Below are 26947 nucleotides of genomic sequence, written 5' to 3'. Positions count from 1 at the left end.
GCTTGTGGCATGGTTTTGTGGGAATTAATGTTTTTTTGTTAATGTCAAGGAAGGACAAATGGTTATGTTAAGAGATGGAAGTAACGAATCATAAGCCGAAATTGTTGGTTTGTCTAATCCAAGTAATTGACCATTTTTATTTTTTTTATTTTTACTTCATGCCTTTGTATATGTGTCTTTCTTCTTAAGCTTATATAATATATGCTTTCGTACATTTTTCTTCCCACCTTTTCTGCTATTGCTAGTTTCTCTTGTCTTGTTTTTTTTCATATTGGCTTTTGAGTTTCCCACTTGAAAATATACGTAACGTGGAATGAACAAAAAAAAACTACTTTGTATAAAAGCACCTTCAATGGTTAACTCTATCAAAGGTTATTTTGTGATTCTCATTATACCACATCAGCTTGAAATAACTCACTCATTTTGAAATAACTCACTCATTTTTTCCCACTATGTTGCCCTGCATATTAGTAATATTTTATTCACATTCATGCTTTTTACAACTTAAATTTTAGGGTCCCACATCTTATATGTTTTTTTAAATCAAAATCACCTTGACTTCAGAAACGCACGGTTGCTCCAGGGCTGGAGTACTCCAATGGCAAATTTTGCAAAAAAACCATAATTTGTGTACTCTATGCTGGCGGACAAAGGAAAATGTCAGCCATTGGAGTTGCTCTAACGCTTTTCATTTGAGGTGGCACGAGGCACAACCGTCTAAACTTTGCTAATTTTCTCCCCCCCCCCCCTTTCCTTCACTCGTTTGCTTGACATACGACTATTGTAAGTTTCTTTTATTTGAAAGACACGACTATCATAGGTTGGGTGCAGTTTAAAATGCGACGATTAATCATATTTTTGGTACTTTTGTTTGAACTAATAAATAACAATAAGTTATTATAAAAAAAAAAAGTTACAAGATTGATACACAACATCAATGAAGGAGCCACATCACTTAAAATGATGTGGACGACTAGAAAAATTGTTGACATTCTTAATAGATAATCAAAAGGTTGGTTTTAGAAAATGGGAGACTCAATTAAAAAATATATAAATAGAGAGATTAAAAATACATTTAAGCTTAAAAATATAATGAGATATTTGATAGATCATCTACAATGTTGATTTACTAGACATTTTGGATTAAGTTTTGATGGAAGGGACCTACTTGAGTAATAGTGATATATTTAAGGATGTTATGATGGATCACCTATAATATTGGTTCACTTTAGATATTTCGAGTTTAATTTTGACGGAATGGACCTACTTAAGTAACAGAGACATGGTCGTCCCTGTAAAATTGGAGACCTGACTCTCATAGTAAAAATAGACCCTTAATAAAAAATGCAACAATTTTTTTTTATATTGTTTGTTTTATTTTATGATTTGAGAGAATAACTCCTTAAAAAAATGATTTGAGAGAATAATTATAATTTTTCTTGTTATAGCTTTGCTTTGCTTTGTTTTTTTTTGTTACAAATAGTTTTGCTTTGTTATACTATAAGTATGTGTCAAAAATGACAAGTGCTCTAAAAAATAAAAATAAAAGTTATATTGTATTTTTATTTGTAAATATATAGTTGAATAGGTTGAAGAGTTGGACTGAATTGGAGAGAGAAGGGAGGATATTGAGGACATATAAACTTCAAATCCATAAAAATTAGACCCGAATCAAGACAAATCCATACATAAAAATAATATATAAAGAGCTATGTTTTTTTTTTTTTTTTTTTTTTTTTGTAGATTATAAAGAGCTATGTTATGTTATATCATATCATACTAGTATATAAAGAACTATGCTATATCATATCATGCAAAGGAGCTGGCAAACGAAATACAAGAATACATGCATGACATTTGTGCAAAGAAAGTAGAAAGTTGCTTATCCACCGGAAGGAAAAAACCATGGAAAAACTCGTGTTGGTTCAAATTCTTGGTAATGTATTCTTTGAGTTTTAAAACCTGGTCTAATCTTAAGGAGCCCTGAAACTTAACTCAGATAAACTATTTCCCATTATTTTCCTCTTGTTCAGATGAATTGAGCATATCTTCACCATGTATAGAAATTAGAATACCGGGGAAAAGGAATTGGATCAGATTTTCTCAAGAAGGAATTGTATCATGAAATTGAATTTTACCAATCGGTACAATTCGAGCAAATTAAACAACATGTAGGCTGAAGACCACAAATTCTAGGTTGATTTTTTAAACTACCAATTGTAAATTACTCTCTCTAATCTCTATTATAAACAAAAATACTTAATTTTACATAATTAAGAATTTTAGTTAACTTTGTAAACACAAATACTTAATTTTACGGTAATTAGGAATTTTAGTTAACTCTAATTAATTTTCTCAATGGTCTCAGAAAAGTAATTGTATTTCCTTCTCACACACTGGGAACATTTTTGCGCATTCATTGTCAATCTTTGAATTGTAGTTTCAAAGCTATTAACGAAGATTTTGGAAATATTGCTATACCTCATTTACAAAAATAAGGCATCATGCCTATTTACATAAATAGTGGGCTTTTACACGTGTTTAGTCCTTATAAATAGGGGTCATTTAAAAAATGGTCCATGCATTCCTTAATCATGGCATTTTGTCCTCCCAAAATTTAATAATTTAAAATTCGGTCGCTCCCCCCACTTAATCACTGTCACTAGATTAGCTGACGTGGCACATTGACTCAGCAAAGTTTGGTGTGAAGTGACAAAAATACCCCTAAGTAATTCCGCTGCCCTCTGATGGAAGGAGGGATATTTTGGTCACTTCATGCAAAACTTGCGATTAAGTGGGTGGAGGAACCAAATTTTAAAAGATTAAATTTTGAAAGGGCAAAATGCCAGGATTAAGGAATGCAGGGACCATTTTTTAAATGACCCCTATTTGCAGGGATTAAACACATATAAAAGCCTAAATATTGCTATACCTGTTTCATGCAGAAGTTTGAATTGGTTGGATTGATTATCTTTGTTTTTTTGGCAATCAAATATATTTGATATGTTGACTGTGATTGCACTAATGAGCTTTATTAATTAGACAACTTTCACTCTTATTACAATTTACAATACCTTGACTCTCATGTGGATTTCAATAGATTCTGACTAAAATATGTTGAATTAATAAGTTAGTTGTAGATTGTAGCTAGAAACTTGATATTGTTAGAGTTCATTTTATAACTTCGTTTGCATTTGATCTTATTATATTTTGGAAGGTCTTTTTACTTGGTGATTTTTTTATTTTTTTTTCATATTCTAGAATGTCTTCATTTTAACTTTGCTAAGAAGAAGACGAGAGACTTGTAAAATGAGTTTTTCTTATAAGTCAAGAGCACGATGATATAAAAAAAGGAGTAGAAGACATTCCAACTAAGTTGGGATGTCTCGCAGATTCTGGTCCTTATCAAGGAAAAAAAGAATTAAAAAAACTAGGGGATATAAACCTAACCTAGTGAATGTACATAAAGTGTATCTCAACCCAATCAAGTGATACGAAAAAATGAAACAACACTAATGGATGTCTAAAGTACGGTGTATGGACCAACAGTCAACACAAAACGAATTCAAGAACCAACAACTCCTTACAACAACAACAAGCATAACGTCTCTTTTGAGCCAAACAATCCAACATCAGACAGGTAGAATAATGAAGATTTTGAAACCTCCCTTAAGTTATATAGTACCAAACTTCGTGAAGGTGAGAGATTCAACCGCCAACATGGATATAGAACCCCACGCCTACAACCCATTGTGTTGCGACATTAAGTTTCGCGACCATTTCTAGTCAAATCCAACATAAAGCAACTCAAAACCAATTGAAAGCAAGATCGCGGGATGATCAATCAACAAATATGAGTACCACGAGCACCGCCAACACAATAACACCCGAACCCACCACTCGCAACATCAAAGCGGATTTGTGCGAGTCTTTACTTCTCAATAAAGTGAATGAATTCACCGCCAACACGGTCAAATTCACGTTCCAACAACCCCCTGTTACACAACAATCACAACAAACATCAATGCTCTTTCAAGCCAAACAAACCCATAAGCACGCGCAAATATCGGAGAAACCCAACAAAAAGGCGTCTATTGATATACAGTAATGAAAGCAGAGATGGGTAGAAAATAAAATGTTGGCAAGGGATTGTGTATATTAAAAAAAAAAAAGATTTTTGTTGTTTTTGAAAATACAAGATAATTCACTACAAGAGTCTATTCTTTTTTTTTTTTTTTATGACGCAAAAGGGGTCACCCCCAAAAACAAACAACAAACGATCAAAGAGAAAACGTGCCAGCTCTATCGGCTAGCAAAACATTGTTACAAAAATTAGGAACAACATCAAAATAGTGAATCGGTGTCTATTCTCTTCTTGTTAAAAGGTAAAACAAGAAAGAAAGAAAAGAAAGTAAAACTGACATAAATTTTAGGAAATGAAATGAGAAAATGTTTTCCCAAAGTAAACGAGGCCTTATATTTGGGTGACATTTCACATGGGAAAGGTTAATTCTTTCATACCATGAGAAAGTTGGATTCAATGATTAGATTAAGTGAAGAACATATTCTTAACATGCTCTCTCAACACTAAATTTTTCTTCACACTAATCATTGAATCCAACTTTCCCATGATAGGAAAGGATTAAGCTTTCCCATGTGAACACACACCTTATATCTGTCAACCTTTTCTACTTACTTGCAAACACATACATAAAGGAAAGAACGTATTGTTATCTTTTTTATTCATGTTCTTTTTATGCCGAGAAATTTTCAAACAAATACTTTACTGCATCATTTGTTACACATGCCATTGTGTTTTATAGGTTAGTCAGGAGAATTTTATTTTTTAAATACTTTACTACATCTTCTTAGACACCTTACGAAGCACACCAAAGAGCATCAAGTAGCAAAAGCCGACGACAAATTAGAAGGAGGTATTTGAAGCACAATTATATTATTTAAGTTAATTTCTCCCAACATTGCTAACACATATCCACAAACATTTCCTTTGCAGAAGGTGTGATGAACAAAAGTGATCTTTTTGCATGAAATCTCAAATAATCTCTATTTCATTAGCATAGTGATGAACTTAGACGTTCCCTCTCTAACAAATCACATGCAAGAAATATAAAACATGCATTATATTCATAAATCCAGCTTTTGCATTCATATGATAAATTAAGATTTCAGCCTTTGATATCAATAGTATTATAGATTTACACTACTATGATTAGGGCTGGACAAATACCCGCAGCCCGAGGAAATCCGCCCAACCCGAGTCCAAAAAGAGAAAAACGGGCGGTTCTATACGGGTCTGCGGGTCCAACAGAACAAATTTCAGGCTAGAACGGGTTAAGACGGGCGGGCCCGGGTGGGAAAATTGGACCCCTCGGTGTCCGAACCCGCCCGAATTACAAGACATACAGTTAAATATTGTGTGTTATGAGTGCATCTGACGCCTCGTGTACATCAATCAGACTACTCAATAGCCTATTGCTGCATCTTTCTAGACTTACCTTTATCACTATTCAGTAACATTATTATTATTATTTATTATAATTGAATACAATTGTTTAACTCATCAAAGACATGTGACTTTCTTTCTCTTTCTTCCTTAATCTTATTTTTCATTTTTACAGTATGGTATGTGCTGCCATTGTTACACACTTGCACAAATCTGGAGAATTTTCTTAAGCTCATGCACACCATTTTTCTATTCTGTTAAGAACCGTGTTACCCGACCCGCTCACCCGTGACCCGTACGAACCCAACCCGTAAAAACCGAATCTGAAAATTGGGCAGAAAAGGGTCACATTTCTTCACCCGCGGGTTGGCTTGGGTCGAGCTCTTGGGCCCGAACCCGCCCGATGCCCACCCCTAACTATGATTAATCTTTGCATTTGCATGCAAATGATACTAGTTCACAAAAAAAAAAAAAAAAAATCCATAGTTGATAATTTGTATATACAATCAAGAGTCATTTTAACCCGTTCCCATAAGATACTAGTTAAGAATTTTTAAAAATAGAAACTTTCCATAAAAAACAACTACTTGTTGAATTTCGTAAAGTAAAACATTGATCTTTCACTTATTATCGTTTTCCAATACAAAATTTTTATACTAATAATCTTCTTAACTAGTATGTGTGACACTAGTTAACATTTCTCTATAATTTTTTTTTTAAAGGAAAACATTTCCCTATAATAATTTCTTACAAATGATAAATAAATTATAATTTTTCCCTTCTTCAATTTTATTTTTATAATTTTTCCCCAAATACAAAATTGACAATAGTTTGAACCATAATCCAGCTCACACTTGGCATGATTCCAACCTGCCTTTTTGATTGGTTATGATGATAATTGATAACTTTAGACATTTTTAAATTTACTTGTCGGTCACGTCCTTACGTACAACGTGAACTACACGCTCTTCATCCACAACCACATAACTCAACAATTCAGTCCCACCCGTCCGTGTTACCCACGCTCAATAACTGCGCGTATTAAAATCATCCAAATATTAACTTTGGTCCCGCAATCACCATTCGTGGCAAAGCACTACAGGTCCTCTAAATAAAGATAACGAGAGAGCCAGTATGGTCTCGTGTTTATGGGTCCCACCACAATTAACGGACACGATCCAATAGAATATTCACAACCGTTGGATCTTAAGTAAACTCCAAAAACCTAATTAAAAAAAGTTTCGTATTTGATTTGATTTGATTGATATATATGAGTGCGATAAAAGAGTGAAGGGAGGGAAGAAGGATAGGAAGGAAATTTGTGTGAAAATCTTTCTCTCTTTTTCTCTCTCTCGTTTTTTCGAAGAGAGAAATCGTAGATCTGAATTTTTACTTTATTTTTAATTTTAATCAATAATCGTAATCAGAATAATTTAGTTTGAGAAAAAACAATGGGATTGTGGGAAGCTTTTCTGAATTGGTTACGCAGGTAAGCTATTTTTTTTTTGTTCATCGTCATTGTTCTTTTTTTTGTTGAAGAATTAGGTTCTGGTAATTTTTTTTTTCTTCCGTGAATTTGTTTGTAATACTGTGGTGATTTTCATGATTTTATTTACACCTTTGATATGATTTGTAAATCAATTTGTTTTCAATTCAATTATGATGTTATTGTGTTGCAAAACTTTGATATTAGCAGCGTCGACATATTAGGGCGAGTTTGGGTAATCAGCTTAATTAAGTGCTTATTGGATAAGTGTTTATTTTGTAAATGCTTATTTAATTGTTTACGAATAAACTATAAACCATTTCTATAATCAAAGAGGTAATGCGGTCAAACTGAATTTGTGTAGGTCATAAGTTGTTTTGATAAGCTATCATGGCTAACATATTGAAATAAGCTGAGAACATCTCAAAAGCACTTATTCAACTGCGAATGTCATAATTAAGCCTAAATAAGCTCTTCCAAGTGCACCCTCAGAGCTAAACAACATTATTTTTTTCTTCATAAAAGGCCGTTGATTGCATTAATCTGCTTTACCTTTTCACAAAGTTACTAATTTTCAGTTTTAGATTGTCTTTGGAAGTTGAATTATTTTATATTTATGTTTATACCTATATGCATGCCCTGTGCGAAGTGGATCACTTTCTTCAAGATGCATGAGCTTATTATGTTTTAAATTTGATTTGATTGCAGCCTTTTCTTCAAGCAGGAGATGGAGTTATCTCTTATAGGGCTTCAGAATGCTGGAAAGACTTCCCTTGTAAATGTTGTTGCTGTAAGTACAATAATCATATTGGTTTTCTATTCTTTTTGTTTAATTTATACTTTGAGTCTGCTTTACTAACTAATTTTTATTTATATTGCTTTTAGACCGGTGGATACAGCGAGGACATGATTCCTACAGTAAGTTATGCTTCACGAAATGCTTTTAGTTATTGCTTCCTATTCTATTTGTTTGTGTTAGTCTGTTAGCAAATGGGGCAGTAGTAAGGAGGGAAGGATTTGAAGGTGTGTATCCGAGAAGTAATGCTTTTTAGAATTTTTTTTGTGATTGTGGTAGTCAGAACTTAGGATAATTAGAAGGATTCATTAGGGTACAGCTCTAAGTGACAGGATAATAAGCTATATATGATAAATAGGAATCAGGGAGGACAAAAAGGGCTGCAAGAGAAAATAATAATGAAACGTTCCTGCTGTGTAACAAGGGAAATCTCCCTTAGTTGGTTGTCTTGAACTTGTCTCTTCAATGAATAATGCAGAGGAATTTCTTAATTTGGTGTCTACCTTCATCCAATTTTATTACTCCCTCGGCTTCACAATTAGTGGTTCAGTTTTCCTGAGCTGAAGACACTGGATAACATGGAGGCACTTATTGATGCACTTGAACCATCAATGGAAGTAGTCAGTGTCACAGAGGTGGCTAACAACACCACACCCGATTAACACTTGGCAGCCTTTTGATGGAGTATGACGACCAACGGTGGAATATTAGCATCAAGCAGCTTATGGCACATTAGTAGGAAATAATTGGGCTGGTTTTGGAAGATCATGATGAAACCATCGACAACTCTAAGGATGGATCAATTGCCACTTGAGGACAAGGATGGCAGATGAAGGGGAATGGGAATGGTCAGGGATCTCTGAGCGGCAACGGTGAAGCTAGGTTTTGGCTACAAAAATGGAATTGCTCACCTCTAACAAGGTGGTAGATTGACTATTAAACAGGGAAGAGGTTAAGGAGATGCAGACCATCTCTTGATCTTATATCCAGTATCACTGATTGGTTGACTGAGGAGTTCAGGAAGATAAGACCTTGAGAAAAACTCTGGATGACTTCCAGAAGGACCCTAATTCTCATTTCCGCTATACTAATGAGTGGGGAACTTGCACTACAAGGGTAGGATGGTGCTAACAGCCTCTTGTGCTTGGATTCCCAAATCACTGGCTAGATTCCACACTATTCCCATTTTTGAACACATCAGTTTATAGGAACTACAAACGGTTGGCACATTTGGTGCAGTGGTTAGGGGTGAAAGGAGCCATTACTAATTACTGTGCTAGCTGCCATACTTGTCAGTGCAATAAGTATAAAGATGTGTCTCCTGCAAGCTTGCCATTACCTCTTCCTATTCCTAAAGCTATTTGCATTTTGCAGAGATCTCAGTTTGGGCTTCATTAAGGTTGTTGAGGTCCAACGATATGATACCATACTAGTGGTTGACTGGTTGTTTACAGGTTAAGTATTGCTGTTTCATTGCATTAAAATGCTCCTATTTGGAAAGAGTTTTGGCATATATTTTTGCCTGAGAATTAGTTAGGTTACTTAGGATCCTATCTCTATTGTTATAACTGACGGAGCACTATGTTCATGAGCATGAACAAATTCTGGCAGGAGAGAAGAGATTTTCAATACATACAGGGAATTGCCTTGACTCTGATGAGCAGGCAGGACTGTTGAATCATACATTGGAGACACATTTGCTATATTTCACTTCAGAGCAGCAAGGGGTTTGAAATTTTTTCCTTACTTGGGCAGAGTGTTTGTATAATACCAATTTTCACAGGACAGCAGGTTGTACACCGTTCAAGGTGGTTTATGTGGTTGCACACCTGCAGAAGTTTGTGGTTGCACGAGACTTGATATACAGAAATGAAGGTTTACATAAGTCATCAACTTAAACATCATTTGGCAGGGGAACAAGAGCTTATGAGGCACTATCCAGACCAGCATACGAAACCTGCTAGCATCCAAGAAGGCCATTGTCCATTGTGTACACAAGGGATAGGACATACGAGTGGCAGGTGCTCCCCAAATATGTAGCATGATGTTATGGGCCTTATCAGGTTATCAAACAAATAGGTTCTGTTGCATTCAAACTGTAGCTACCTGAGCAGCATCAAATTCACCTTATTGCATGTATTTTATCCGAGGAAGGTCATGGGGCACCAGGAGGTGGGAGCAGTTTTATCTACTGACATCAAGAGGAAGCACCACATTCTTCACTGCATTGGCTGCTAGATTTGTCAGCATAGATGATGATCTGATCTGATTATAATAGACCAGGTTTTGGTCTGATCTGATTATAATAGACCAGGTTTCGGTGTAGATATTCTACAGGGTTAATGTTAGTGACAGGCAGTGGCAGCAGTCAGGAGGGGGAAGGTTTTGAAGGTGCATACAAGAAGGTAGAGGTTGCTGGAAGGAGTTCAATTATTTGATACAGATGGGAGGAACTGTAGTTCAGTGTTAAATAACGGTTATAGCGGTGCCATCGCAATATATCATAGCGGTGTTTGAATCAATTGCTATTGTTCCACAATATGATATTTGGTACTATTGTCAAATAATGGGTATAGCAGCGCTATGACATTATTTGGTACCATTTTCTGCAGTTCGTGATTGATAACAATTAACTACTTAAGCAGTTTCTTTAACAGTTAGAAGGATCAGTTTGATTAATTAAGGTACAAAGTCATAGTTGCAAGATGGTACTGTATAGGATCTAAGTAGGATTCGAGAACAGAAACGGATCCCGTTAAAAAAAATACCGGAAAGTAGTTCTGCTGTGTAATAAGGAAATTTTCCCTTCGAAGTACATATAGACTTTGTCACTTCAATCAATAGTGCAGAAGTTTCTTCTTAATTTGCTATTTGTTTTCATCCTAATTTTTATTATTCACTTGGGTTTGTAACAGTTTGTTTTATGCAGGTTTTCTATCTCTCAAGGGCAATATTTCTGATCAATCTGTTCTTATCTGATTGCAGGTGGGATTCAATATGAGGAAAGTAACAAAAGGCAATGTTACAATAAAGTTATGGGATCTTGGAGGGCAACCTAGGTTCCGTAGCATGTGGGAACGTTACTGTCGTGCGGTTTCGGCTATTGTGTATGAAACAAACTTCTTATCTTCTGGCTTTAAAGATGTCTGTCTGTGTGTGTGTGTTGTTTCCCATAGGAGCATTGGTATATGTGTACCATGATATGTTTATTGATGCAGATTTAACTGATAAATTTATGTTTTTACTTGTGTTTATAATCAGCTTATATGTGTAAAATGTTGTCTACGTGTTTGATATATTGCCTAGCAATCGACTGAGGTGGTGCCTAAAGCCTTAATATTATTCTTGCTGATTGAAGTGTGCAGTTGTTTATTTTAGTTTTTGTTGGGGTTCCATAACTACCAGATTATACCTTCTTTATTTTTAACCAATTGTTGAGTTATTCTTTTTTATGCATGAACCCGAACATAGTTATGCTCAATTACTGGTTTTTCGGTGCCTGCTGAGTAAAGAGCCTTTCCTGGTCTTGATTGGTTTTAGTTCAAAGCAAATTTCACCTTTTTTCTGTTGAAAATTGGGATGCTGCAAGGATTCTCTGCCTCTTAGATCTAGTGTATTTGTCTTTTGGATCATATGCTCAAATATCTATTCATTGATGCATTTTTTCTCGTTAGCTGGTAATCATTATCTGAATTCGTGAAACTTGGCAATTTTCTTAATCTGATCTTTCCTGCAGTTATGTTGTTGATGCTGCTGATCCAGATAACCTTAGCATATCAAGAAGTGAACTTCATGATTTGCTGAGCAAGCCATCATTGAGTGGTATCCCTTTATTGGTGTTGGGAAACAAGATTGACAAGGCAGGGGCTCTGTCTAAACAAGCTTTGACCGACCAAATGTAAGATACGCGTCCCTTTTATTCTGGCTGTTAAGAGCAATAACGGATTAAAGTAGTCCTAGGAAGTTAATGAATAAAATTAGCATTTGATTATTATTTCCTCCTTCAATTTTGTATTCTTTTTTATCTGTTTGGTTCTAAGTGCTCTCTGGTGATGCAGGGATCTGAAATCAATTACTGATAGAGAAGTTTGTTGCTTCATGATCTCATGCAAAAACTCAACCAACATCGACTCTGTTATTGACTGGCTTGTGAAGCATTCCAAATCAAAGAGCTAAGAAACTGCTTTGTGCTTTGAACTTTGATGTAATTTTGTGGCGACTCAATTCTGGATTTAGTAGTGGCATTTGCATGTCTAACTCTGAGATTGGTTTATCCTTCCCTTTCCTCAGGTTCTTAGCAATGATTAGTCTTGTATGATTGGGAATTAAACGGGATAAAATACATGTCAAGGGTTACTTTGAGTAAATTTTATTGTGTATTATCGGTGTAGCTATATCATTAAAAGTTCACAGATTTTCTTGTGAGAGGAATTGATGGTTTTGTCATTGTAAATTGATACCCGTTTCTTTCAAATGACCAGCAATGTGTGGCCTTAAATTAATCTTGCAAGTTAGCCGAAGATGCATTATTTAGCTTGTCTCATTTCCCCCCTTTATCCCAGGTTGTAGGCAAAAGGAAAGTTTTTTTTTTTTTTTTTTTAAAATAAAATATAATCATTTAATAGCCATCTTTATTAGAAAAAAAATTCATATTTAAAATAGATTTAATTGATATATACACATTACAGACATATATTGTTGGGGAGTAAAGATTTTCGTACAGTTAACCACAATTCATTTGTTACCTGGTTTTTTTTTCCTTTCTCCAAAATAAAAGAGGACAGTTTTTTTTATGGCAGATCTGCGTCAAGGAGTAAAAATTAACTTCAAATCTGATTTTGGTTGGAATATTAACACTTGTTGAAAGGATTGTTGGGCAACAACTGTAAGGAGGGGAAGAGAGCAGGATGTGGAGGTATTACCAGAGGAAGTCATGGTGAGTTGTGTCTATGTGGTAGAGTTGTTGGGGATGGTGCGTGCGAGTGCATGGGTGGGGTAGGTAGAAGGTTTGAGTTATGCTAGTTTACTAGTAGGTCTTATCAGTTGAATTGCATGTTGATTCCCTAGTGTTCAGTCAGGCGATCAAGATAGGGAAGCTATTATAGGACGCTCTCTGGTGAGGAAAATTCTGTGATTGCTTGAATTGGATTGGGAGATGAAGGTGTGTCAATCTTACCTTGGAGCAAGATCAATGTGCAAATGCTTTAGTAAATTTGGACAGCTCGTTGCTGAAGTTATCATAAAAAACTCAAAAAGAGGCAACGTTGGAGTGCTAACTTATCCAATATTATGAACAATCTTAAGAAGTAGATTCAACTTTTGGTAATATTTTTAAACTAAAACAAATGATCAGGAAAAAAAACTTGGAGGTGTTCAAAGACTTAACAACAAGGGTCACAACCCTCAATTTATAAAACTTAGATGAAGAAATTACAAGAACAACCAGACACAATTTAAGATAGAGAGAAAGCTACGTGGATGGAAAAATCTTGCAAATATTGAATTAAAGAAGGAGATAATTTTACTCCATCCATAATTCAATATTTACAAGATTTCTAAACTCACCTGTCTTCATTCTATCTGAAACTTTCTACAATTATTTACGTAACTTTTTCTCTAACTTGTCAAATAAAGGTTGCAACTCATGTTAATTAACAAATTGTTGAATACCTTTAATCTTGTTTTTTATCATTGTTTTAATTTAAAATTATCACAAAAGTATGTTCTACTCGTTAAGATTGTTCATCAAGATTGTTTAATTATCAAACTTCTTATTAGTATAGACATATAGAGTGATGATTCGATTGAATCCTAGGGAGAGCAATGCAGTAGCATCTTGAAAGAGAATTCTCCAATTTATATTTATAAACACACGACTCTATCGACCTTTTGAAAACGTTGGCTCCATTGTTCCAGTTAGGACCTCTCCAAATGAATTGCTAGTAATATAGGCCAGGGCTTCCTAACTATAGGTTCTGCTAGATTTTGCCTAGGGTTTGGTTTCGTCCCCCTCTTTTTTTTTTACATCACTTCTCTTTTAATATATTTTGGATGTAACCTATAATAGGTACATCAGTTTAAAAAATATATAATATAACATCACTTCTATGAACTAATTGTTAACTTAATATATCTCAACTATGAAATATTTCTATAAAAAAAAAAAATTATGACCTAAGCCAAATGTCAAGGTATTGTCTATTTTGAGATCTGGTGTGTAATCTCTCAAAGATTTACCATATTGATCTATTGAGCGGAGAATTATATTTACTTAACTCGAACATCAAGCATTTGATGTGATCAATGCTTCTCTAAACTTATAAACCTCTAATGCTTGTGATCAATCCTTCACTAAATTTCTAAACCTCCGTGCTTATATGATCAAACAAGATGATTTACCTGAGTTTTCTCTAAATCGTGTTGTTGTAGATATAACCATGGATAGTTAAAGGAAACATCATGTACCAAAAAAAAAAAAAAAAAAAGGAAACATCTACAAATGCATTGGAGACTTAAAATTTTGATTATCATTAATAAGGGCTTCGAAGATGCTTCATATTTCAAGCTTCAAAAATAATTTTTCATTCAATAAAAATAAATGTATTTGGACATAAGATGACGGGGGAATGAGAGATTTATTAATGAATACTGTAAGAGATAGAACACGTGACATATAAAATCCGAGGAGAAAGAATAATATGGGTAAAAAAAATGCTTATGAGTAAGTGGATTTTTGTAGATAATGAAAACTACTTCGATGTGATGAAGAAGAAAAAATAGTCTCTCTATTACAGTTTTTTTTTTTTTTTTTTTCTCCTTTCACCCTCTCTCTTTCAGACACATTCTCTTGATTAACTTTTAAATTCCAATTTATAGGCTTCAATGTCACCATCAATGGCAGTCATAGACAAAACTAACGGTGATGAAAAAAGAAAAGGAAATACTCACCTTTTAGATTACTTGTATACTTGGGGAAAAATAGAGTCCTATTAACAAAAAACAAAAATAAAAAGGAGAAAGATGTTTGGTTGCATACTAAAAAAATACAATCCTACTGAAATAAAAAAACTTCCAGAATTACTGTCGACACAATGATACAAGAAGCTCAAAAAAGAAATTTTCAATGGCTAAGTTGAATGATATGATATATTTTTTTCCTAATTATGAAAATGTGAGGTACATATATAAAAAAATCATTTAACATTACTACCTTTCAAGTTGTACAAGTGGAATTGGTAATATCTCTAATCTATGTACGTAATTTTTGTGTTATTAGTTGAATATATATACACACGTTAACTGAGTTTTTATTTTCCAAAACAGGCGGATATCAATAACACATCCTAATCGCATCACCTTATTTGCACAAGAACAAGAATCAACAATCAATAATCGCTCGAGCGTTAAGATTGGATGTCTTAACAGACGTCGTGATTAAGGTCGGTGCATCTGATAAAAGCATAAGAGCTCATAAATGTGTTCTTGGTGCATGGTCAGCAGTTTTAGAACGCATGTTTGTAATTTCTGAGAAGAAAAAGGAACAACCAACTACTATAAACATACCTGACATGTCATTTGAAGTTTGTCAAGCATTAATCAGTTATCTGTATTGAAGAAGAATTTAGAAAGTATATGTGTGAGCCATTGGAAAAAATATGAAATTGCTGACTTGAAAAAGTCATGTGAAGAGATTCTACAAAACGGTGTTATGCAGTTGTCCATCTAATTTATTTATTATTGTTATTTCTTTTGTCAATTTCCTTAAGTATCTCTATGAAGGATTGTAAAGAGCTCGTTGGAACTCTAGATTTTGAGAATACTTCTTTTCTTTATTTTCACTGATACACAATCAAGTAGTTTTCTACTATATATATTTTGAGTTTTAACACAATCAAGATGTTATCTTTGACAAGATGATTTACGAGAGTTTTCTATGAATCACCATGTTAAAGATATTCATATTTAAAGAAAACATTGAGAAATGAATTGGAGACTTAATTAAAACTCTAATTCTCATTAATAAGGACATGCAGTGACTATAAAAAATGTGGTATTTTCACAAGAGACCGGGGTTTGGCTGGCAGAAAATGTAGCAAAGGAGGTTGTGGTCTCTTGTGAATAAAAACTAAAGATGTAAGAGAGGAGAGACATTTAACTGAGATTTTGACGCATCTTATTCAAAATTTGTTGGTAGGTCTGTTAAAATAACTAATTAGAACAAAACTTAACCGAACTATTTTTAAAAACTGAACTGTTAAAATAATTTAGCAATCACTTTGCGATGGTTAGCAGATACTAGTTACTTAAGAGCACAGGTATTGCTTGCTTGCTACTTAGTTTCAATTCAATACTTCCATGTGGAGTGAGTTTAGAACAAGATTCGGTGAAATTCTTATATGGAACTAGCAGTCACTCTTGCGGTGAATCTAAACAATGGATGGAAATTGTAAGGAATTTAGTGTTTAGTGTTTTGATTTTGAACAAGATGCACATTTTTTGAATTTGTAAATTACTAGTTCAGTTCGGCATTGAAGCCAATATTTATCTTATAGTAAAAGGAAAACTTTGTCAACCAATAGAATTTAACTCCCACTTCAGAAAATGGCCATATATGCATAGTTCGACTGCCATAACAGATTTTTTGTAATTACATCTGTATATACACAACCAATTAATTTCTCTGTAACAATTATTTTCCCCTAAGAAAAAAAATTGTTTTCTGCTAATAATGTTCAGTAACATATCCATTCGCTACACAGGTTTGCAGGAAAAAATAATGCTTTTTCAGAAATAAGTTCCAAGAAGCCAGGTTTGAGTAACAATAAGGAAAAAAACTTACCTTGAGATCTACATTTGAACGCATGCACAAAATGGTGCTGAAATCTGGGTCTGTATGGTATGCCATTTTCTAATTCCGTGTTTGACTTCTCCTGCTTTCAGGATGCCTCTTCTTCTGCAGTCCATTTCTGCTTAGAAGCACCCATTAAAAAAAGTCTACAACCTTCTTATGCCAATATAGTTTTTACTTTTATTCTAGAGAACATCTTGGAATGCAGTTTTCTTCTGCATGTTTATGCACAAAAACTAAAAATCTAATTGAATATTTCCTTGAGAGGAGTTGAGGTTTAAATCAATCCAATCAGATCAATCCAGGGTGTTTATCTAATGACTTTGCACAAGAGGAATCCAAGCCACGTGGGCCGAAGGATAGTATCGAAGGAGAACCAGACATGATTCATGACTATAGCGGCAATCAGGACATTCAAGGGAACTATTGCTCCATTTGCTTCCAGTGATGTTTGCTATCAATAGATTGTCACAAACTTTCCGTTAAGTGGTTCAATTAAACAGACTAGAGTTTTAGGTATTTAACTCATTAAAAAAAAGGTATGCATGCAATTCACGTGACAGAGTTTTCAAAAAACATGATAAGCAGTAAAATAAACAAAAGAATTTGCTTTGAAGAAGCTATTGTGGTTGCTATCTTAGGATTCAATCGGATCATCACCCTATATGTGTGTACACGATAATAAGCTTATGAATTCCTTGCAGCTTAGATTCTTCACCAAGATGTAAAATTGAATGTAGTGTTGAAAGTGTTAACTTATCTATTACCATGAACAATCTTAACAAGTAGTACAAATCTACTTTATGTATATTCAAAGCCTTAACAATAAAGGTCAACATCCCTTTCAGACAACCTTGAAAAGAATGTACACGAACAACTACAGAAAGTTATGAATAGATCAGATGACCTATATGGATTGAAGATCTTACAATTGTATTAAAGATGAAGATAATTTTACCCATCCTTAATCCAATCTATGTAATATTTCTGAATTCATATGGCTTCCTCTCTATCTATAGTTTTCTTTGCAGATAGTCATCAACAGATTCTAACCCTTGTTGTTAAGTGTCTTTGAATAACTTATCTAAAACTCATGCTAATTTGTTTTAGTTTGAAAACATTATTAAAAATAGATTTGTTGCACTTCTTAATATTGTTGTGATAGTGGATAAGTTATCACTGGTCCCCCTTAATTCATGTTTTTTATGGCTCCATCAAAACTTCCGAAAACCTCGTCTCCATATTGTTCTACTAGGTCTCCAAGTGAAATATTAGTAATATAAACAAAAACAAAATAGGAAAAAAATATTATCATCTTGTATAAAATTCATTTTTTAACCTAGATATATCTTAATTAAATATTTCTATCAACCCACCCCCAAATAAAAAAAAAGAAAAGAAAAAAAGTCTTCTGACCTAAGCCATATTTCTAATATTTGTCTATTTTGAGATCTCGTGTGTAAACTCTCAAAATTTACCATATTGATATGCTGAGTGGAGAATTATATTTACTTGACTTGAACATCAAGCATCCAATGCTTCTGAGTTCTGATCAATGTTTCTCTAAATTCCAAAGCTCTGATACTTGTGATCAATACTTCACTAGTTTTCCAAAACTAAATAATTATATGATCGAACACAATGATTTACATGAGTTTTAACTTTTACTCCCATTCTTAAGGACTGAGAAGATGCTTCATATTCAAAATAAACAAAACTCAAATGCGGTGGTGGTGATATGGAAATGGGTTGAAATTTGGCAGAAGAAAAATGCATGTGAGCACCTCTAAAATAAAATAGAAATTGCTTGTGAGTAGTGGAATTTTTGTAGATAATGAAAATTGTATTTGACGAAGAAAAAAAAAAGTTATATGTTATGTTTTTTTTATCTTATTTTGAACTTCCAATTTATAGGCATCAATGTCACCATTGATAATCCTCCGTGACCATTATTATAGACAAAACCAAGTTCTGATTTATTTTATTTTTTTGCAGAAAGCAAGCAAACATTTGCAGAGAGTGCATAGCTATAAAAGAAATGGAAAGACTCGCCTTTTCGATTACTTGTATACTTGGAGAAAATTAGTGTTCTATTAAGGAAAAAAATATAACAACATTGTGAGCCCCTCTTTATTGAAATGATCCCCTTTGTACTAGGATGACATAGGATGTCAAAACTGCCGTTGTTGCTCTGTTTTTTTAACTGGTCAAAGACGAGTTATATTGTTTGCGTAGATAAGATAAAGATGTTTGGTTGCATACTATACACTTCTCCAATAATCTTTTGTTCATTTGGTTCATAGACTATTTTGTAGTGGTAAATGAAAGTAAATAAAAAAACGTGTGATGGACCAAAGTAATGTAGTAGATGAATAGGCCATCAATTTTCATGCTTTATATTTTACAGAATAATAAAAAGAAAAATAAAACAATAACAGAAAGAAATAAATAAAGGCTAAAAATTAAGCGAAAAATATTACGTTTATCATTTTCTTGATAAATTATAATTTAAAACACACTAAAATTCGGGTGTCAATAACACTCATCACCAATAAAGCATGGAGATTTGACAAGACGGTATATGATGAATACAGACACGTCGACAATACTAATGCAGAAAATATAGAAAACCGACATGCAAATTTAATTATCGATTATATTTAAATAAAATATGAACATCGTTTATAAATGATCTAAATTGATAATGAAAATGTAACCATGATTTAACATTGTTAGTTGATCGCGAGTAGATTTAATTTCATCTTCAAAATTGATTCTAACATGAAATTAAAATTTGAGTTCATGCCTCTAGAATTGATTTTTAGCCTCAAACTCACTTTACATGCATGTATTCAAACATATAAATCATTTTAGTTTCAGCTTACTTTTAACTGGAATCAATTAATTCAAAATCAATTTGTCACTACATAACCACACACAGTAGTATTGTTACAATACCCTTATCGTATGTCTTTCAATAAAAATAATGTTACAAAAATAATGAATAAAAACTATTCCTGACTCATGACAAAAATGCTTCATGGATCAATCCGGCACGTTCAAAATTTACAAGCCTAAATTATGCACAGTAATTAAATACATGCAGGCAGCCAACATCAGCATTATGATCGAAAGCCAACATAATGCTTTGATCATGTCAACCATGAAGAAGCAAACACCGTCTGCACAAAGTTGCAAAAATAAAACGGTTAGCTCTAAGAACTAAGATAAACCAATTCAATGCAGGAATTAGAATAATGCAGCAATAGTTATAACCTTACCAAAACCTTTGATTATCGAAAATGTGGTATTTTCACAAGAGACCACGTTTCGGCTGGCAGATAATGTAGCAACGGAGGATGTGGTCTCTTGTAAATAAATGCCGCACGTTATTCAAGACATGTTGGCAGGTCTGTTCAAATAACTATTTAGAACCAAACTGAACCAAATCATCCTTAAAAAAACTGAACCGTTAAATGATTGGCAATCTGAACCGTGTTTTAATTCTGTTAATTTACTAACCGAACTTCAAATTTCTACAGTTTGGTGAACTGAAACAAATTGTGGACCCCTCCCTGTTATTCCATGCACCCCACAATGTAAGAGTTGTTTTCTTAACTATCGAATTCAACTAAAACTTCATGGGTAAGAGAAATATCAGAAACATGCGATGATTCATATCCCCCTGTTTTATCAATAATATCCCCCCTAATTTATCATCACTTGGTGATGTTGTTTGAATGGATTTAAGGAAATTCACTTTTCCATTGAATTTCCTTTTCGATTAACATTAAAAGATTTTGCCTTTCTGAATTCACAAGCTCATGCAATAATGCAATCACTATGTGATGGTTAGCAGACACTAGTCACTATGTTACTGACTACATGTTAAAGAGTCCCACATTGGATGAGATCAGGCTTGGACATGGGTTTATAAGTGAGTGCAAACCCTTCCTTAAAATCCGGTTTTGTAAGGTTTAATTAGACCCAACCCAAATTCTAAGATAGTATCAAAGCCTATACAAGATCTGCTGGGCCAACTGCTATAAGGTCACCGCTATCGGGCCACTCAGGTCCCGCTCCAGATGTTCAGTCTTGACGTGAGGGGTCCCACATTGGATGAGATAAGTCCCCTGAATATGGATTTACAAGTGAGAGTCCCACAGATCCTATCCAAGACCCGGTGGACCACCTACTATAAGGTCACCGCTATCGGATCACACTCCGGATGTTCAGTCTTGATGTGAGGGGTCCCACATTGGATGAGATAAGTCCCCTGAATATGGATTTACAAGTGAGAGTCCCACAGATCCTATCCAAGACCCGGTGGACCACCTACTATAAGGTCACCGCTATCGGATCACACTCCGGATGTTCACTTTTGGGCATGAGGGGTGTGTGTTTCAGTGTTTATGTCCCACATTGGATGAGATAAGTCCCCTGAACATATGGGTTTATAAGCAAGTGCAAACCTCGCCTTAAAAGGCGAATTTGTAAGGTTGATTAGGCCCAACCCAAATTCTAAGACTACTTAGGTTCAATTCAATGCTGCCATGTAATAATAAGTGCAAAATGGAGTGAGTTTACAACAAGATCCAGTGAAATGCAAATCAATGTCTAACAACACCATATATTTGCATTTAGTGTTTGGATTTTAAACAAGATGCAAAATTTTGAATCGGTAAAAAACCAGTTTGGTTTGGTATTGAAACCATAGTCAATCGGAGCACTGAACCAGTTTGGTTTGATTCAGGTGCAGCGATTAAAGTTTGGTTTGGGTTTCTCCAACTGTTTTTGTAGTTTAGTTCAATTCTCCTATAAACCAAACCGTGAACAACCCTACCTGCTAGATAGGGCATTATGAGAAAAGATGGAATGAAACTAGAAACATTGCCAAATCTTAGGGGATGTTTGTTTTTAAGTTATCCAAATTTTATTTTCAAGTCAAGTAGAACCTTTGCATGGCAGCATTATTTCCCACCCCCTCCATAGAGAATAAAAACCGTGGGAATACAGAAGATATTTATTTTGTGGAAATTTTTTATACATGGATTACAAACATGGATTACATGTTACCTTACCTTATATTCCTGGGAATGTATTTGGTTAACTTGAAAGTTGAAACAAACACACTTGAGAAATTAGCATATAAAAAATTAGGGAAAGTAACCACTAGGAGAAAGCATTCAAAATGGGCTAAAAGGAAGTAATAAACATCACAGTTATTTATATGCATTAAGTAATGTTTCTTGGTAAGGAAGCTTACCAAATATTAAGTCTTCTGCATTTTAGTGCCTTCGTTGCTGCTTTTGCAAACACACGTGCAGCCTCTGCTTCAGCTTCAGCTGTCTCGGCCTCCCTTGCCGCTGTCTCAGCCTCAGCAATGGCAGCTTCTGCCTCCGCAACTGCTTTTGCAGCTGCTGCTGCTACCTCTTGAGCTGTCACACCCCTCATTTTTAAAAGCTCAACATCAATTTGAGATTTTGAAAGGACGTTGGCATCAGTTTTCTCTGCTTTTGGAGAATCTTTTGGCCTCCCTTCCAGGAGTAACAAGGAAGAGCATCTTCTTTTCTCGGATGTTTTTGTTGAATTTGTTGCAATCCTGTACTTATGATTTACCTGTCATTGGGTATGTCAGACTAGGAATCAATTGACCAAGTATAATATTTAATTACATGTCCAATATTTATCTTATAGTAATATAGGTTTATTAAAAGGAAAACTTTGTTAACCAATAGAATTTCACTCCCACTAAAGAGAATGCCCATATATGCTTAGTTCGACTACCATAACAGATTTTTTGTATTTACATCTTTACATACAACCAATTAATTTCTCTGTACCAATCATTTTCTGCTAATAACTTCCAGTAACATCATGCATGTTAGCAGTGTAACCATAACATCCAATATCCAAAAAATTATTCAGTGGACAGTATTCCCTTCGCTACAAAAGTTTGCAGGAAAAGATACTGCTTTTTGGGAACCAAATTTCAGTAACTTAAAGCATATTTACCTTCACTAATTTGCCGCTTGCCACCATATGCTTCAGTTTTGTTGACAGTAACTTTATGAGGTTTGGTGGAGACCGGTATTGATCCTATTGAGGTAAACAATTTCAGAATTACAATCAACTCAATGATACAGAGAAGCAAAAAAATAAAATGCAATTGCTAGTATATTTAAAATGACACAAACAAATAGATAGCATATTATGACTGATTGACTTATGCTAAGCCTTTCTTAACCCCAGGAAGGCAAAAAGTTAAGAGCTTGTTCTTGCCAGGTGAGAGATTAGGGGAACTTGTTTAGGTGAGTTGAAGAACCATCAAATGAAAAAACTGCTCTAATATTTTGGTACCAGAAGAATGGAAGTCCCCGAGTTACATGTATAGAGGTAGTTGTAATTGTGGAGAGTTAATAAACAACATATAAATCAATGGACCTAGCAGAGAAACATTTCCAACAACAACCATCAAGCCTTATCCCACTAAGTGGAGTCTGCTACCAAATTATATCATTAATGTTCTATCATAAACCTTATTTGGATCCAACTCATTAATCACTATTTTCATGATAGTTTCTCATATAGTTTTTCTAGGTCTTCCTCTGCCTCTAGTGATCTGATTCATTTCTACTATAGGTGCTACCTCAACTCTCTCTCTCTCTCTCTCTCTCTCTCTCTCCCTCTCCCTCTCCCTCTCCCTCTCCCTCTCCCTCTCCCTCCCTCCCTCCCTCCCTCGCTCTCTCTCTCTCTCTCTCTCTCTCTCTCTCTAATGTTGTTATTTCTAATTCTATCTTGTCTAGTCTTACCACACATCCAACGCAACATCCCCGTCTTTGCTATTCTTATTTTATTCTCGTGTTCGTTCATAACCGCCCAACATTCTGTTATTCTCGTGTTGGTTCTTATACAGAAGAACAATTCCAAACAGCTTAAAATATTTTTATTATTGTAAACTTGATCGCAAGCCGGCTGACCGATATTTTCTAGAGGGAGACTGCATAAAACTATAGGCCAAACTGTTATGAAGGATTTGGAATAAATGGTCTGTCATTTGAGATTATTTATAATAGGATAGTGTGGTGTCTGATTATGCATGTAACTGATCTCACTGAGTGAGGAAAAAAATTTGGTTGCTGTATTTGTTTGACATTTAGATTCTATATACCATTAGTGAGGCAATCAAAGTAGAAATACCTCTATATAAGCAGCAATGGCGGCAATGTCAGAACCCTTTGGCTCCTTCAACTTGACAATCGAGTCGAATATAAGGCTGTCCAATCTGTCATTATTAAAAAGAATTCTGCTGCCATCATTGAAAAACATTGCCACATGATTGACGTTGAAAATTCACCATAATCTTAAGGGGATATTGTCATCAAAAGCGACAACAGAAGACAACTATTTGTCAAATATTTTGTAGTTGTAATCGGAACCTGTATGTGAGTTTGTGCATGTATTTGAATAATTTGAGTGTATGTTTGCCATGCTTAGAATCATCATAAAATTATATAGCTAATGAAGAATCAGAAAACAATATACCTTGTGGTACACAAATTATAGCCAAAATTGCTTGCAACTTGTTTAATTCATTTATTCATTTAAAACTTTGGTATATGCTGGCATACTGCATTAAGCAACCTTAGAGCTGATAACTATTATAGGAAGTAATATCTATTGATTATATGATGTTTGTTCATTTTCTATTCAAGAACAAGCTTATACCAACCAAGAATCACAGACCATTTAGTTCTATAAAGTGTAAAAAATATTTCGCATGAAGTGCTATAACCTTGATATTTGTTCTTTTGAAGTAGACATTCCACCAGAAACTGAAAGAGGCTTAGGAGCTGCAACTTCTGGATTATATTGAACTATGGCGGTCGAGGTCGGGTGGTGGTTATTTTCATTTTTCGGGGGTGGTAGGCTCTTTTTAAGTGCAAGTTTTGCCTTCTGCCTGGATCCCCATATTGCAGTCACATTTATGTTCCTCCATTTGTCCTGTTCATAGCTTAAAGCACATATAGTTATATAGTAACACACCTAGGTATATAGTTTAATATGACAAAATTTTCAACGCAAAGAAATCTGCATATATTTCTTAATCCTTGTGACACAGTAAACAGTTAATCATTCAACATGTGCCGTAGCAGTAACATCTTAAACCTAACATAACAATAATCTTACTTTAAAACAATACCCATAACCTGTTAGAACATTTAAAACAAATATTACCTTGAGATCTACATTTGAACGCATGCGCAAAATGGTGCTGAAATCTGGGTCTGTAAGAATTGTACGCCATTTTCCAGCCCCGTATTTGACTACTCCAGCTTTCAGAGCTGCCTCTTCTTCTGCAGTCCATTTCTGCTTAGGAGCACCCATTGGAAGAAGTCCACGGCCTTCTTATGACAGTATTGTTTTTGCTTTTATTCTAGTACTAGAGAAAACCTCGGAATGCAGTCTTCTTGTGCATGTCTATCCACAAAATGTCTGACTTTATTGACCTACAAACGTCATTCTTCAATAATTATAAGACTTAAATCCACTTTTGACCCCCCGTTCCTATACTGTTGCAATTTTGGTCTAAACTCAGATATTTTTACTCAAAAAATTGTGATTTTTAGCCATAATTTTGAATCTAAACAACAACAACCAGGACTTATCCCACTAAGTGGGATCGGCTACATGGATTAAAACAACGCCATAATATTCTATCATATACCATATATTTCTATCCAACTCATTAAACTCTAAATCTTTTTCAATAGTTTCTCTTACAGTTTTTCTAGGCCTTGTTCTTCCTCTAATTTCTATCCAATTATGAATCTAAATAGGGCGTTAAAAGTTATAACTTTTGGGGCCAAAAATCACCATTTTTTGGGACAAAAATAACAATTTTTGGTGTATTGGGACAAAAAATTGCAACAATGTGTGAAATTGAGGACAAAAGTTAAGTCTAATTATAAACAAAATCAAAATAAACTACAATAGAAACATTTAAAAAATCTCATCTTGATTACCAAACATTGACCTCAATAGCCAAATTAACTTCAATTGCACATTTTTATGCATCCAATGTTTGAAAAGAGATCAATTCAGGAATCTCCAGCAACCACAGCTCAGATTATTTGTCTGCAGGAAAAGGTAACAAAATTGTGAAAAATCATCAAATTAGGTGAAACAAATTATGAATTGTATTGTTTCAATGGCAATGCAATTAGATCAAGCCTTGCTACAAAAAAAAAAAAAAAATGATTCTTGATTTGCCATTTAAAAAAAATAAAATTGAATCTTGATTTTAAAGAATCAACCACCAACATTAACAAATTTTGTTTTTTTTTCTCTTGGAAATTTGATTTTCAGCTTAAAATTTACAAATTTTGAGTTTTTTTTTTTAAATATTGAAGAAAAAATGATGAATACTGACCTGGGAAAATTAAAGAAGAAATTGAATGGATCGGAGAATGAAAGGGTATAGGTGCGAATTGGGAGAATTTACGTGCGGGTAAATTGAATTAATACGAGAAATTCTGCGAATAAAGAGATACACGAGAAAGAGATGATGAGTATGTCTTGTTTCGTCTTTTGTTTTTCGTGGAAGGATTTTTGTTTGTGTTTTTCTCAATGTTTGAGATTTGATCTTGTTATTTTTTCATAGAGGAATTTAAAATAAAAATTGGATAAATAATGTCTATGTTAGAATTAGATCAGTATAAGAGATCATACATAAATATACTTTTTTATCCGTTCAATCTTAATTAAAACTTAACTACTTTACTTGATGAGAGTCTCAAGTCTTAATTGAATAAAGATTTAAAAGGAATATGATATCACACTAACAAAGAATAATGTTCCAAAATAATTGTTAATATATTTTTTTAATGTATCAATTACTTAATTTTTTAGGGAAATGTTAATCGGTGCCCGTGGTCATTGGTTAAAAATATTAAAAAAAGAAATTATATAATAGTTATTGTATTGAAAATTGTGTAATTAATCTATAAATAGTTAAAAAAAATATAGTAATAACTTCCTCTTTTTCTCTCAAAAAACTTTTTTTTTTTTTTTTTATCATTAACTAGTGCTTTGGAGACAACGGTTGGCAAGATTTTTTATTTTTAAAGAGATGTATCAATCACTTAATGAGATGAGAGTGTCAGGTCTTAATTTATATATTTTAACCCTCCACCCTAACTAATAATGTATATTATACTATCCATTTCGGAAAAATCTTGTATGGGCATAGTCACAAATCAATGTTATTTAGGCACTCTCACATTAAATGAGCAAAATTTAAGAAAAATTATCTAATCACGAGAAATTCTTGCATGCAAACACACCTAACAC

General features: G+C 33.9%; 2 protein-coding genes across 5 annotated transcripts; one reads left to right on the top strand and one right to left on the bottom strand.

The window, feature by feature from the left end:
• Positions 1-6735: 6735 nt before the first annotated feature.
• On the top strand, positions 6736-12258 carry LOC11434951 (ADP-ribosylation factor-like protein 8a). Its single transcript, XM_003611517.4, has 6 exons — positions 6736-6953; positions 7659-7740; positions 7836-7868; positions 10732-10853; positions 11483-11644; positions 11805-12258. Exons 1-6 carry the CDS (start codon positions 6916-6918, stop codon positions 11920-11922), a joined length of 555 nt encoding a protein of 184 aa, XP_003611565.1. The 5' UTR covers positions 6736-6915; the 3' UTR covers positions 11923-12258.
• A 7217-nt stretch (positions 12259-19475) lies between these two features.
• On the bottom strand, positions 19476-26268 carry LOC11434948 (telomere repeat-binding factor 2). Of its 4 annotated transcripts, none has more exons than XM_024784438.2 (8): positions 26028-26268; positions 25621-25732; positions 24833-25118; positions 24390-24598; positions 23795-23900; positions 22610-22693; positions 21861-22213; positions 19476-19776 (listed from the first exon to the last, which is right to left on the bottom strand). In XM_024784438.2, coding segments are annotated over exons 3-8 (903 nt in total). In that variant the 5' UTR covers positions 24983-25118; positions 25621-25732; positions 26028-26268; the 3' UTR covers positions 19476-19775. The 4 variants fall into 4 exon arrangements, with proteins under 4 accessions (XP_024640206.1, XP_024640205.1, XP_024640207.1 ...); XM_024784437.2 differs by having other exon boundaries at positions 24833-25104; XM_024784439.2 differs by having other exon boundaries at positions 24833-25104; positions 25632-25732.
• Between the last annotated feature and the right edge of the window lie 679 nt (positions 26269-26947).

Source organism: Medicago truncatula, chromosome 5, assembly GCF_003473485.1.
Source record: "Medicago truncatula cultivar Jemalong A17 chromosome 5, MtrunA17r5.0-ANR, whole genome shotgun sequence".
In the NCBI taxonomy this organism is placed as follows: Eukaryota; Viridiplantae; Streptophyta; class Magnoliopsida; order Fabales; family Fabaceae; genus Medicago; species Medicago truncatula.
The sequence above is the reverse complement of the archived record's forward strand: the minus strand, read 5'-3'. Positions and strand labels throughout refer to the sequence as shown.

Bases quoted from the DNA above. Each gene is read 5' to 3' on its own strand.
- LOC11434951 (XM_003611517.4), top strand. From the start codon at position 6,916: ATGGGATTGTGGGAAGCTTTTCTGAATTGGTTACGCAG. The intron at 7,741-7,835 runs GTAAGTACAATA...TATTGCTTTTAG, and splicing joins CCCTTGTAAATGTTGTTGCT to ACCGGTGGATACAGCGAGGA. The intron at 10,854-11,482 runs GTATGAAACAAA...TCTTTCCTGCAG, and splicing joins CGTGCGGTTTCGGCTATTGT to TTATGTTGTTGATGCTGCTG.
- LOC11434948 (XM_024784438.2), bottom strand. From the start codon at position 24,982: ATGGGTGCTCCTAAGCAGAAATGGACTGCAGAAGAAGAGGCAGCTCTG. The intron at 22,694-23,794 runs GTATTTCTACTT...TTACCTCAATAG, and splicing joins CCATTGCTGCTTATATAGAG to GATCAATACCGGTCTCCACC. The intron at 22,214-22,609 runs GTAAATATGCTT...ACCCAATGACAG, and splicing joins CAAGCGGCAAATTAGTGAAG to GTAAATCATAAGTACAGGAT.